At 41.3% G+C, this 14,321-nt stretch overlaps 1 protein-coding gene and 1 long non-coding RNA gene across 5 annotated transcripts in view; one reads left to right on the top strand and one right to left on the bottom strand.

Annotated features, from left to right (window-relative positions):
• Nucleotides 1–9,293, top strand: part of RCL1 (RNA terminal phosphate cyclase like 1) — a 32,123-nt gene extending 22,830 nt beyond the window's left edge. For all 3 annotated transcript variants that reach the window (XM_039729707.1, XM_039729709.1, XM_039729708.1), the window contains 2 exons: nt 2,726–2,829; nt 8,980–9,293. In XM_039729707.1, coding sequence (XP_039585641.1) covers nt 2,726–2,829; nt 8,980–9,130 — 255 coding nt within the window. In that variant the 3' untranslated portion in view covers nt 9,131–9,293. The remainder of the gene's footprint in view (nt 1–2,725; nt 2,830–8,979) is intronic.
• Nucleotides 5,678–14,321, bottom strand: part of LOC120511961 — a 50,393-nt gene continuing 41,749 nt past the window's right edge. For both annotated transcript variants that reach the window (XR_005629885.1, XR_005629884.1), the window contains one exon: nt 5,678–8,421. This is a non-coding gene — a long non-coding RNA (uncharacterized LOC120511961). The remainder of the gene's footprint in view (nt 8,422–14,321) is intronic.

The following is a 14,321-nucleotide window of genomic DNA, read 5'->3' as shown; positions in this document are numbered from 1 at the left end:
AACAGACAGAAACCGATGCACCGGAAGTTCCACCTAGTTATGAGGAAGATATTTTTACATATCCTTTACAGTGCAGGTGATTGCACTCTGGACCAGGTTGCCCAGCAAGGTTGTGGAGTCTCACACACTGGAGATATTCAAGAACAGTCTGGATGCAATCCTGTGCCATGTACTCTTGGGCGATCCTGCTTGAGCAGGGAGGTTGGTCCAGCTGACCTGCTGTGATCCCTTCCAGTCTTAACCATTCTGTGATTCTGTGACTAACATTTACAAAATGATTCAGTAAGATTTTCTATAAGCTCAGTAGCAACTTAGTTGAAAAATTAAAGAGATGGCAACATTCATACTACGCTTGCTGTAGTATATTTAAATCAATTCCTACATGAACACACATAGAGATAAAGATGTATATAAAAAGGTTAAAAATTCCCCTCAAGTTTAGTAAAATATGTCAGATGGCTTTGTACCACTTGAGGAGTTAAGTTTTGAGGGTTGAGTGTATCAGTGCAGGCCCTGTCAACAACTTTTGGTGATTGTTCCCCAAGTACTGAAGACTTGAGGGCTGTTGAGCTTCAAGAGGTGTACCACTTCAGGGGAGGTGCTGGTGCAGCTTTCTGTAGCCTTGGAGAACTCAAAGACCCTGACTTAGTACTGCTGCCAGTAGGGTTGTGAGATGCTTGGCTTTAGCCTTCTGTCATTCTCCGTTCTGTCTGCAGTCGGGGTCAGTTGTTACTGGAATTTTCATCAAAAGGTGCAGTAACAATAGTATAGTTCCACCTGGGCTATGATTTAGACAAAAATAATGTTCCAAGACTGTCTGTTAGAAAACAGCAGTTTGTTAGCCAGAACTTCCTAGGAGCAGACTGTTTCTGGTAAGCTAAAAAGGAGCTTAACTGCCCAGGAGGCATTAATCAAGGTCAATGTCTAATGAGAATTCCTGAGGAGATGGTAGAGTGGCTCAAGGGAACACTGCCACAAATGGGCATACCAGATCACTACTGCACAGCAGTACTGGGGGTGACTGACTCACTGCAGCAAGGAAGCTTATGTAAGTACTTAGGACCTGATGGATGCATTGTGGTTTGATTTATTTCTTAGGACATGGTTGTCTCCATGCTGATTGAAGCTTCTGTATAAATTGGGTTATAAAAGTAGATACCTTATAATGTTTTCAGCTGTAGAGAAACAAAACAAGCTCAGAAAATGCTCCATCCAAGTAGAAGGAGCATTTTGAATTACTAATCAAACTACATGTACAGAAAGTCCAGTGTCAGGAATACTCCTTACCAAACTCTTATCTGCTTTGGTATATGTTTCTCCTTGGCAAATACGACTGGTGAGATCTGTGGCTTTAGATTGCACCAGCAAATTTTGCAAGTCCCCTGTTCATTCAAGATAAAGCAAAATTTTTATCAGTCCTGTAGGCGGTATTAGGTTGAGTATGTGGACTTCATTTTGGTTATGGCAAGTTCGCACAGTTAAGAGGGCAAGTACTGCTATAAGAGCATGTTTTAGGAGTTGGGTCATGGTAGTGAATGTAACAGAGCTACTTATTTTGCTGTGCTGTAGTTTGTTGCATGTAATGCACAGACTTTTTTTTCAGAAGAATAGAGCTGCAGTTTGTCACACAGAAGCAAGGCCATCTTGAGAATTAAGTCTTCAGTATCCCTCCTTGGAAAGGCTCTGCCTTTCTGCCTGTCACTGAGTAAATGTGCTGTGGTTGTCACGTTGGCTGATTCCCTTAATCTATGTAGTCCAAAATATATTTTCTCCCTTGCCTTCTTGGATAGTGTTATGTCGTGAAATTATGATAGGTTACCTTCCTTGTTAACAAAGGTAACTGTCAGTTTACCTCATTAGAGAATTTGGTTTTAAAAAGGCAAGGTTTTAGTTTCAGTCTCTCCAGAGAGCCTATTCAGAGGACTTAGCATTAGGCCTGATGCAGCAGAAAACTGTTCAGATAGATTTCATATGGCTAGTCTCTACAGCAGCCTTGACTGAAAGTATTTCTTTAAATTTATATTCCAGCTTTGTAAACAATTCTTATTTCTAATTCTGGCCTTCCAGTTCTAATTAATGTATGCATCATGGTAAACACCTTCCACATACAGAACTATTTACCTTGCATATGACTTAATACAGTCAAATATGTAAAAGAGTATGTGTGGTTCTACTTAATTTTATGTAGGACTCTTTCACTTAGCAATAAAAAAATAATCTTCTATTTTAATTATAGAGGGGAAATATTTTACAAGTGTAAACTTGCAAAAGTTGGCAGCAAGGGTTTTTGTGGATAAGTGCTAAATAACTTTTAACTTGCTGTTTTGCACCTGCTAACATTGAACTATTTGTCCAAATGTAACTGTTACCATAAAGTGCTGGAATTCATGGATCTTCAGATGCATGTGAACTAGAACTAATACCTCTTTTCAATTTACTGCAAAGAAATTCTTCAGTGTTTACATTCTGAGGTATTAAAACAGATTAGGAGGGATATTTAATGTGCCTTTCTTATGGGTTTTGTTTTAGTTCTCTTCTTTTCCCAGCCTGCCATATGAAATTAATTTGTCATCGTTAAAAGAATGTAGATTTTTATCTCCTTGGCCCTTAAAAATTGGGAGTGGTATTTCACCCTTTTAAGTCTATCTTTTGCCTTTGTTACTCTCCTCCCATCACAGTTTCTGGTTTGTACAGAGATTAATTATTAAAACATTTTGGTTTGCAGGGAGGCTGTGTGGATTCAACAAATCAGAGCCTTGCTCTGCTCCTTATGACCCTTGGACAGCGGGATGTTTCCAAAGTCCTGTTGGGACCTCTGTCTCCATACACGTAAGTTGTTTTGTTCAGTTCAGTTACACAGTCTTGTTTTAATTCACTAGTTTTATTGCACAGCTATTTTTATATATGGAAGACTTTGCCTATGGTAACAAATAGAACAACTTGTACCTGACTTCAAATGAGAAAATTGGTGTAAGTTGCCTAGGGTTTGTTTCTACATATTGGATGAGTCCCTTACTGTTCTATATTTTTCCTATTTCTGAGAATTGCAGATACAGGGTTTATTGATGGTTCTTGATGTGGAATGTATGTGTACATCAGTTGGCTTTTTGTTCCCTAGTGTACACTAGTATGTTTTCCCTGGTGATCTCTCTGTAGCTGTGTCGTTAAATGTCTTATTTCAAATGGCTAGCCAAACTCTAAAGGTGTGATTTTTCCTGTGAAACAGCTTAAAACTTAAATTCGTGGAGCTATATGCTATTTCAAGGTTTTATTGGGCAGCAGAATCCTATCTAGTCCTTTAGTCTCAGTTTTTACTGAAGCTTTGTCTGTAGCTGGTAGTTGTCTAGGGGATAGAAAATAAATTAATTGCTTATATTGCTAGTTGTAAACATAGGTTACAGAGTCACAGAATCATCACAGTTGGAGAAGATGTCTAAGATCAAGTCCAACTTTTGACTGAACACTATTTCTCTACTAGACCATAGTGCTAGATCTGGTTGTTTCTTTAACACATCCACAGACTGTGACTCCACCACCACCATGGGTGGCCCATTTCAATTATTAACGGCCCTTGCAGTGAAAAAACTTTTCCTGATATCCAACCTGAACCTACACTGGTGCAGCTTGAGGCCATTTCCTCTAATCCTGTCACTTATTGCCTGGGAGAAGAGACCAAACCCTCACCTGTCTACAACCTTCTTTCAGGCAGTTGTAGACAGCAATAAGGTCTCCCCTGAGCCTCCTTTTTTCTCCAGGCTAAACACCCCAAACTCCCTCAGGTGTTCCTCCCAAGGCTTGTACTCCAGACCCTTCCCCAGCCCTGTTGCCCTTCTCTGGACATGCTCCTGCACCTCAATGTCTGTCTTGTACTGAGATGCCCAAAACTGAGCACAGGATTTGAGGTGTGGCCTCACCAGTTCTGAGTACAGGGGACAATCCCTGCCCTGCTCCTGCTGGCCACACCATTGCTGGTCCAGGCCAGGATGCCATTGGCCTTCTTGGCCACCTGGGCCCTGCTGGCTCATGTTCAGCTGCTGTCAGCAGCACCCCCAGCTCCTTTTCCTGTGGCAGCTTTGCAGCCACTCTGCCCCAGCCTGTGGCACTGCCTGGGGTTGCTGTGACCCCAGGGCAGGAGCCAGCACTGGCCTTGTTGAACCTCACACCACTGTCCTTGGCCCATGATCCAGCCTGTCCAGATACCTCTGCAGAGCCTTCCTGCCCTCCAGCAGATGAACATTCTCTCCCAGCTTGGTGTCACCTGCAAACTGACTGAGGGTGCCCTCAATCCCTTCCTCCATGTCACTGATGAAGATATTAAACAGAACTGGCCCCAGTGCTGAGCCCTGGGGAACACCACTGGCCACTGGCCACCAGCTGGATGTAACTCCATGCACCACCACGCTCTGGGCCCAGCCATATGAACAGTTTTTTACCTAGTAAGAGGGTACCCATCCAATCCATGGGCTATCACTATAGTTCCCTGGGTCTTCCTTCTGACCCTGCTGGTATGAGCATCACACTGGCCAACTTCCAGTCCTCTGGGACCTGCTCAGTTAGCTAGGACTGATGCTACATGAGGAAGATTTTCTTGGTGAGTGCTTCTGCTTGCTCCCTCAGTACCCTTGAATAAATTCCATCCCATAGAATTCTGAGTGTCTAAATGGCTCAGTACTTCCCTGTGTATTTCAGAAGATTATGCTCCCTGTACCCCAGCTAGGAGGCTAGTAACCCTTAGGATGAGTCTTACTGTTAAAGACTGAGGCAAAGACGACACTGAGGGCCTCAGCCTTTTCCTCGTCCTTGATGACAATGTTCCCTTCCACATCCAGTAAAGCATGGAGATTTTCCATGGCTTTCCTTTAGTTTTTAATGTATTTATAAAAACAACTTTTATTATCTTTCACAGCAGTGGCCTAATTGAGTTCTAAGAGAAACTGGTTAGAGAAGCAAATTATGAAAAAAAAATTATCAAAACAAGTTTATCAAAACAATTTATCAAAAATTTAATTTTTCAGACTTGCAAGGGATTTATTAGATCACAGTTATTTCTAGAGACTGAGCAGTTATTCGTTAGTCAAATGAAGGGAGGTTTGTTTATCTGGCAATGGCATCAAACAATAAGAGTATGAACTGTCCTTTTTCGGTTATCATGGTACCGGTGCTGTATACGTGAAAGGTACAGTACTGTGATAACTGAAGAATGGTGGTGCCATCACATGAGAGCTAAAAATTACCTAACTGCTCTTCTCAACTCCTGATACCTTGGAAACAACATTCATCAGATTTTGAGGGGAAGACAGGGAAGTGTCCCATTGCACAAAGGGGAAGTAATCCTCAGTAAAGTAAGTATTCATGTGAAATGTTTCAGAAAAGTAGATATTAGTGTTTGAAGTGCACACTTAAGCATATGAGACAATCCAATCACTTGTCATTGTATTTTTTAAATTTTTTACTCTGTTCTGTGAAAATCAAGCAAATGCACTAGTTTATTTTGTAAGCAGGCTGAGTTGAAGTTGGTGGGCTGTCACTTCTTCCAAGCTAGGTGTATGCAGCAGGGATAAAGGTCAGGAGTACACATACTGTAGCAGCACATTGTAAACTCTATGATTCTGTGAGAATCTGTGACTCATCAATCCTATGAGGATCTGTTCAGATTGAATGCATAAAAGGCTGCATTCTACAACTAGGGCTTTTTATACCCTCAGCTAGGGCTGTTTATAAAGGACTGGTTAATTTGGCTCCTAAAGCAACTCATTGGTTACGCAGGCTTATGAAGTGAATTGCAGTATTGCCATGTTCCATGTCCTGGTCCCTTTTTTTTTATCAGAGCTGTGACATCTCTGTATCTAGCATTTTCACCCTACAGAATCTGAAATTATTTAAAAGCTATGTTATTGGCATTCCTGTCCATCATGAATGTGACAGTTCAGCTGGCTGCTGAGAGCATCACATGGGGACAAAATGCTTTGGAACATATCCATTAGAATGAGGAAACTTCTTATTTCCACAGGAGACATCCATTGCCTCAGCTAACAATGGGGAGTGGAAATGCAGGCAACACCATGAGGTTGTTCATTCAGGGCTGTTCTGAGTGACAATGGAGCTAACAGTCTGCATGACCAGCAGCTGCTCTGCATTACCCCTTTCTTAGTATCCATATTTCACAGAAATAAGTGTCTTTCTGTCACGCTGAGCTTAAAATCAAATGCAGGGTGCTGACCATCCCACTAACTCACAGGGGTCAGTCTGGCACGACAGACCTGTCTGCATGCAGGTGGATCAGCAGGAGCCAGGGGTATATGAAGGACAGCAACTGGAAAACCTGTTGTACCCCAAAAGCCTGAGTGTCCCAATCCATGGCTTTGCAAGGCTTCAAGAGGTAGGGTTAGCCTGCCTCTGCCCAGCCAAGCTGACACTTGCAGTTGCTCCCCTGACTGGGGATGCCCACCCTCAGCTCCTCAGTTTGTCTCCTCCTGGGAAGGTCTCTGGCAGGACTCAGGAGAGCCGTGCTGGGGCTGCCACTGCTAGCAGGCAAAGCCCTCTGCAGGCCCCAGTGCAACTGAATCAAGAACGGACTGCTGGTGCACAGGTCTTCTCTCACACTGGTCTGTTAGGTGGTTGCTTTGCCCAATGTGTGAAGTTCTTGTGTACTTCTTGGTAACTCTTAGCAGGCTTTGGGGAAAAGATAGCACTTAGATAAACAGGCCTTTTACTCTTGTTGTTTTTGGCTGCAAGGCCTCCACTGTGGCTTAGCTGTCCCTGCACCTAAGGAGCAGCTCTGTTCAGCTGCTGCCTTGTTCTTGCCTGAACACAGAGTGTAAATTTTCAGCAAAATAAACCTTCTTTGTACCTTTCACCCCCTCCCTCAGTCCTCCAGCCTGTGCCTGTGTGGTTGGCACAGCCTGCGCTGTTATTTGAGGTGCCTACCCGCCACCCAGACCAACCTCAGAGCTAATACAAGCCTGCTTTCTGTCATGAACCCCTACTTTCCTGCCTCTTTCACTTCTATTTTCAGGGATTATACCACTTGTGCTTCCACTGCTACAAGACAATGCTGGCCTTTTGCTGCTTCTACATTCTCCCCTGGTGTCCCCAGGCAGCCTTCCCTTTGCTCACACCCTAAAGAGCCTTTCCCATGTACGTAGGGGCTGATATTTTTCTCACTCTGCCTTTATTCAAAAGGGAGCAGAGGCAGAGATGCAGGGTAGCCCAGCTATGTGCAAAGACCATAATGGGCTGAAGTGATCCCACCAACATGTTGCAGATCATGATCACCTTTTAGGATTTTTCCCTGAGTCTCTGGCTCCATATGGCCTCTGTCATTTTTACAATTTATTCTGTGCCCTCCTTGCAGTTTAGCATGCCACTCCTGCTGTTTTGGGCTTGGCTGCTTTCTTGTCACACTGCCAGAGGCTCTGAAAAGACCCAGCTAAGGAGAAGGCTGATAGAGAGCTTGTTGTCTGTCAGCTTTATTGAAGCATTTGTGCTAGCATATGCCCTTTTGGCTACTATAGCTGCAACCAGAAACCTTGCAACTGGGGAGGCATGGAAGAAAATGTGCTTTTCAGTTCTTCATTTCAACTGTTAGTCCATTTGAGAGATGAGAAAGCTGGTGTCTGTGCTGAGGCAAGTTATCAGTCCAGGAAGGTACAGAAGAAAGTATACCTAGCATTGGGAGCGATGTTCCCACATTCACCCTGCAGAGGTATTTAGCAGATTGCCCCAGAAATAAGTAAGATCATCCCAAGCACACACCAGTAGAGGTAACACAGCCTCTCTTTTTCCAGCCCCTGCCATTTTCCTCTTCTCCCATGCATATATCTGAGTGCAGGAATAGCAGCATGCCCAGCAATTTTGCTCCTGCAATTTTCCTTCTACTGCTTCACAAATTCTGTGAATAGGAGCTGCCAAGAAGTTTCAGGGGCCTCATGATGCCACAGTGGGGACAGACTTAGGCTTTTGTTCTCCTTCTTCCCATTTTGTGGATACATACTCTTGATTTGTTATAATGATCTATGTGTGATTAGCTTGCAATTATGCTTTCAGCATGTAGAGCAGACAAGCCAATGTGTGACCTGGATGTCCACATTCCATTTCTTTAAACTAAGAAAGGCGTATACCAGTTGCTGGAGGAGATGAAATCTTTGTTCAAGACTGCAGACTTGCTTGTGGCCATGACTGGAAGAGTCCAAACTTCTGTCAGAAGCAATTACAAATTTTCTTTTGTAGTCTTTTGATGCAGTTGCATGTTCCCTCTTTCAGAGAAGCCAGTAAAAATGTTTTCTTGGATATTTTTGGTTTTTTCCTTTTTTATAGTTTTTCATGTTACTTACCCTCCAGTCAATGTTTGTTTAGGATCAGTGTGATTGTTCAGTTTCTTGTTGCCTTTCTGTCTGAAATAATGAAAGGAATTTGTTTTTTCTGAAAATGAGAAAACAGGAAGAATTCTGAGTCTGATTGTAATCCTAATGAAATATTTAACTGAGAAATGAGGAAGATAGTAATCAGTCAGAAATCAAACACATGCTTTGGGATCTCTCTTAAAGTATGCCCCCAATCTTTTGGCTGTGCCTGTTTATGTTTTATTTGTACTTTAAACATTGGGCAGGGGAAAGGAGAATCACAGGTTGGTATGGGGTTTATATAGCCCTGATGAAGAGTCAGCATCAGGGGTACATAACTTGCCTAGCTATATTTCTCTCCTTTCTTTCTTCTTCTCTCACCATTTTGTCTTGCTGTATTACCAGGCATTCCTCTCTCTGCTTATACAGAGAGTGCAGAGGTTTCAGGAGGGGCCACTAGCTGCTTCTACAACACAAATGAGAACAATGTTTGGAGGTTGTAGCACTGTTTTTCTATACTATACTAAGATATTTTCTTACTTTATTCACCATGCTCATTGCTGGAATCTGTGTTGGTACATAATGCTATGGAACTTCCTGTTTTGTTTCTTAAATGGTATTATTTTCTCTCATTCAGAATTGAGTTTCTGCGACACCTCAGAAGCTTCTTCCAGATCATGTTTAAAATTGAAACAAAGACCTCTGAGGAAGAGCACATGGGCGGGGAGAAAGTCTTAATGACATGTGTTGGCATTGGATTTTCCAACCTCAGTAAAACTATAAGATAAAAAACATCTACAGACACCGTGAAAGACAGAAAATGCTGCAAAGATCTAATAAACCCTACCTGTCTCTGTACTTACTCTGGCGCAGGGAGACCTGTGATGATTCCAGTGTGGGGTTACCCAAGCTCACTGCATGTAAACAATAAAGCTGACTTCAGACTATTTAGATCTGTGCTATTTATAAATGCAATGCCAGTATTCTGTGCTGCTTGGAGTGGCTCTCTGGAGTCTCAGCTGACTTGGGACTCTTTGCACTGTATTCCCCTGAATGGGACACAAGTGCGTCATGTCACTGTGCTCTCAGGCCTTAATGAGGTGAGTGCTCTGGTTTTATGTATTTACTGATTTCACTTGTAGCTTTTTCTGATAGAGAAAGAGACAGAGAGGGAAAACAAAAACAAGCTTTACATTGCGAAACAAATGATCACAACAGAAATATTAGATTATTGAGGTAATTGCAGAGATAATATTGGCATGAAAATTCAAGTAAAGGTATGACAGCAATTCTTCGTTTATACATTGTGTGTGTGTAGAATTTGTCAGATGCTCCACTCCTGTTTACATTTATTAAATTCACAGAATTACAAAATAGTCTGAGTTGGAAAGGACCCAGAAGGATCACTGAGCCCAACTCTTAAGTGAATGGCCTATACAGGGATGAAATCCATGACCTTGGCATTATTAGCGCCACGCTTTAACCAGCTGAGCTCATCTCAGGGTTGCAGTTTCAAAGGAAGAATAAAATATCTGTCTTTTATTTTTCCTAATGTTGGAATACTGTAGAAGAGACCACAGCCTAGACTGACTTATTTTAGCCTCTTTTGCAAAGATGGGTATGGGAGGAGAAACCTTCATGGCAGCTTTTGACTTATCACATACATTCTTTTTAGGCTTGTTTGACATGCTATACACGTGTCTTACAATTAGTTGTTAGAAGTAGCAAAAATAGCTGTACTCTTTGAGGAAGAAAAAGATATTCAGTTCCACCATCATATTTTGTGAATCTGCTCCCTTTTTAAATTGCCAATAAATGCTGTGTGGAATGGATTGACAGATGCAAAAAAGTTTCTGCCAGGTTGTAGATATTTACCCATTAAAGGCGTCTGGTAGATTCCAGGAAACCTGTTGAAGTTAATGCTGAACTCCTTACACATGGGAGGAAATTTATATTTGACTTCAGATTATCCTTCATGTGTCTGGAGGAATATAAAACTTGTCAAAAGCTGGTATATAGAGAGCAGATACTATTGACTGTGTTAAAATGGTTTCACAAACTTTATCTGATGCCACTGTAAAGTGGGCATTACCCACTTTAGTATGTAGTATGAAGAATATATATTAGAGTCCCAAAAAGGACTTGGATAGAGGTTTGATATTTGATCACTGTTTTGTTAACTTTTGCAGGCCATGTGAGTAATTTTTTTGCTGTACTTTGTTCTTGTTGCAATCTGTCAGATATGATTTGAAAAAATAAAGGTTTTTTTTCCTAAGTAAGGTTTTATTTCCCTTTAAAGCAAAACAGACAATTATGGGGGTGGGGGGGGGGAGAAGCCTTGAAGTCTTTTCTCAGCCCATCATAACATAAATGGCTATCTTGAACTGATACATCAAAAAAACAACTTTGGGAGTTGCCAGAGAAGGAGGAAGGAAAAGGGTGAAGCCATTCTTATAATTTATTAGATTTCCAAAATTTGACTTGCAGCCAAGAAAATCCTAAATATAACAATAGGATGTAAAATAAAATAACTTGATTATATTTTTTACATTTCAAGTTAGAAAAAGGAATATAGGCCTGAAAGAATCTACCTTGCTGCCCTCTGTAACTATGTAGTGAGAAAACTAGAAATATCATGAATCAAAATTATCCAAAATACAAGGCACCACTGATCCAAAAGGTGAAATGTCCAAACTAAAATGAAAAGCCACTACAATAGAAATATAAAGCTTACAGTAGTTAAAGATTCAAGTTTGTGCCACAGGTCCAGTTTCCAAAAATTGCTTAAATGAAAATTTGCAAGTATTGTCACAATTTCAAAAATGAAAAGTTTTATTCTTTTTAAGCTTAACTATAAAGCTGTGAATTTTTCCACATGTTCCAGTTGCATCAGGCATAGAGAGGGCAATAAGTTGCCCAAGCAGCAGATACTATGTTACACAATTACCTGTACTTAACCTTAGTGTTAAGATTGGACTGGTAAGCCTTAGCCCTGCTACAAATTGAATAGCTCTACAGCACACTATTTGCTGCAACAACTCAGATCCTCTGAATTTGCTTGTTGCTTTTCAGAGAAAAAGAATGGTATATGAAACTAATAAGTTTTTCCAGAACAGTCACTCTTTGGAGAAATATTAATTCCAGAGGAGGTTTTAGGTAAGAATTTTCTTAAAATTATATGGCCTTCATGTTCTGGGAAGAGTACTTATTAGAAGGAAATCCTGCAGATAAAAGCTGTTTGTTTATCAGCAAAACAGCAACTGACATCTGTTTTGGTGGTCTGATCACACAAGCAGTAAGATAGTTAATTTTAGAGCTGGACAAAGGAAATTAAGTTTTGGTGAAAAAAAATCATAATGCTGGTAGCCAGAGACTTTATGGTGAAGATGGTAGTTACTAGGAGACACATCTTTCGTCTCAGTCCCTCTGTCCATAGCAGAGTAATACTCAGGTAACTTAAGTTTGAAGTGATTAGCTGTACTTAAATAATCCATCAGTAATTTAGTTAATCCCTTTTGGGTGAACAGCTTTGATAATAGAATCAAAATGGTTTCAGTTAGAAGAAACCTTACAGATCATCTAGTTCCACCATCCCCCCAACCAGGTTGCTCAAAGGCCCATTCAGTCTGGCCTTGAACATTTCCAGGGATTGAGCATCCACAGCTACACTGGGTAAGCTGTCAGAGCAGCTCACCACTCTCACAGTAAGGAATTTCTTGTAATAGCTAATCTAAACATACCTTCTTTAGCTTAAACTCATCACCACTTGTTCTGTCACTACATGCTCTTTTAAAAAGTTCCTTTTCAGCCTTCCTTTAGGTGCCATTAGGTACTGACTTAAAGGTGCTATAATGTCTCCACAGTCTCCTCCAGGCTGTACAAGCCCAGCTCTCTCAGCTTGTCCTCATGAGGAGAAGTGGTGCTCAGACCCTGGGATCTTTACTGGGGGCCTCCTCTGGACTTGCTCCCAGAGGTCCAGGTCTCATTTTGGGGTCCCCGGAGCTGAATGCACGACTGCAGGTGTGGTCCCATGACAGTTGCAGTCACAGTGGTGACATGATAAGTATTTGTAAAATATGCCTTTACCTTGCATCTCCTGCCAATTTTGTAATACCTGTTGTCAAACTTTCTTCTAAGATGTTATGATTGTAGTTTGATTGCATCTTCTGTGGTTATGTCAGAAAATCTGTGCTAACTGGCTGTAGGACAGCTTCTGGAGAAGAAGAAATTATATTGGAAGCAAAATTGTTTCATTCCAAGTGCACTTTATCAGAGGCATATGGCTAGAAGCCAGTGCAATAACTGTCTGGGGAAGCACACAGTAGGTAAGTTGGCTGGGCCAAAACAGTAAGTACATTGCTGTCTTGGGTAATGTTTTTAAAATGGTGTTTTGTTATTGCCAGAGCATATATACTTTCTCCTTCCTCTTCCCCATGGGTGATACAGATTTTGTTTCAATCCACAGAGGCATAATTCTCTGCTTGCAAATTCTGACATACACTTCCCTGTTTCTCAATCATACTCTTGAGAAACCAGATGCAAAAAAAAAAAAGACAAACAAGAAAAGAAACAAATTTCAGGATGCATAATTTTGCCTATGAGTTCATTTCCTTTTTTTTAATTCTTTTTTTTTTTAATATTGTATCGCCATCTCTGTGCTTTTATTTTGTATGTCTGATGTATGTCCACTTCTATTTAATCTGTCTCCTAATGGATCCCAAGTGAGACACACAACTGTGTCAGCGCAACTCTAAACAAAGTAAAAATGTGGCAGGAGCATGTTTAGAAGTTACTGCTTAGGTCTCAGTAAGCTGTATCTCAAAAGAGCATTCACAATGGGAACTGTAGTGTCTTCCTTGTGCCTGTTGCCTTTGAGCAACACTGACAAGCTCTGAAAAACACCTATAACCTGTTGTCAGTGAGAGGGGTTAAAAGACAGAAAGTCCTGCAGGGAAGAGTGTGTGGGCTGAACTGTGTGGTGACGGCATTGGATGAGTAACAGAAGCAAGTCATGCACTGTGTCACAGCATCACAATGTCCAAATTGCACTGGGACTAGATATAAATTGAGTTGTGACATTGTTACAAGACAGAACTATTAGGATGATTTGTAGTAAATCTGTAGCAATAGATGTCAGGTGTTAGTGCTAATTTCTTTCCTGGAATAGTATGATTATGTATATACATGAAGAAGAGTGCCCAGAGCTGTATTCCCTGTGTATTAGAGTGTATAGACATAATCTATGGATGTAGCAATAAGGAGACCCACAGACGAAACCTGGTTTAAAGTAGTATTGATCAAGGGTGTTTCTGCAAGAAAACAAAGGCCAAAATAAATTCTTTACATGAGAGTGAGCAGTGGCTGGGTGCCCATGGAAATTGAAGTAGCAACTGCTCTGCACAACTGAGCACACAGAGGTGGGATGTGTATTTGTCCTCATGCTGTATGTTTGCCACATTGTCACTTCCTCTTCTCAGTACCAGTCTGGCCATGCTCCCTGGCAGCCTTTGTTCTGTTGCCCACACAACAAACATCAGTGCTCCTTCAACAGTGATCCCATGGTGAAAATCTGTAGGACCTTGTGGAGACTGATCCGTGTGAGGGATCTAGTGCTTAACTACGGATGAACTAGTAGGATTACGGGCTTAATTCCATTGATCATCACTACACGTCAGTGACACATCCCATTTTACAAAATGCAACAGGCTCAGGAGGGCACTCATTGTTGCAGGATGCCTCAGAAGTTACAGGCTTCAGAACAAATGCCTTACCCCTTCCCACTGCATTTTTAACTGGCTGCCACCTTACTCCTTGAAAGTTACTTAAATTTTTTTTTTGATCCTAAACTGTCTCCAAGGATAAGAAAAAAACTGCTTTAGCAAATTTTGCATAAATCTAGATATATTTTCTTAACTTTGATGAATGTGGATATATTTCGTAAGTGAAGACTGTGGTTCTGAATCATCATCCCTCAGCACA

This window comes from Passer montanus, unplaced genomic scaffold, assembly GCF_014805655.1.
Source record: "Passer montanus isolate IOZ18808 unplaced genomic scaffold, ASM1480565v1 scaffold7, whole genome shotgun sequence".
Lineage (NCBI taxonomy): Eukaryota > Metazoa > Chordata > Aves > Passeriformes > Passeridae > Passer > Passer montanus.
This window is presented reverse-complemented; position numbering and strand designations above follow the sequence as displayed.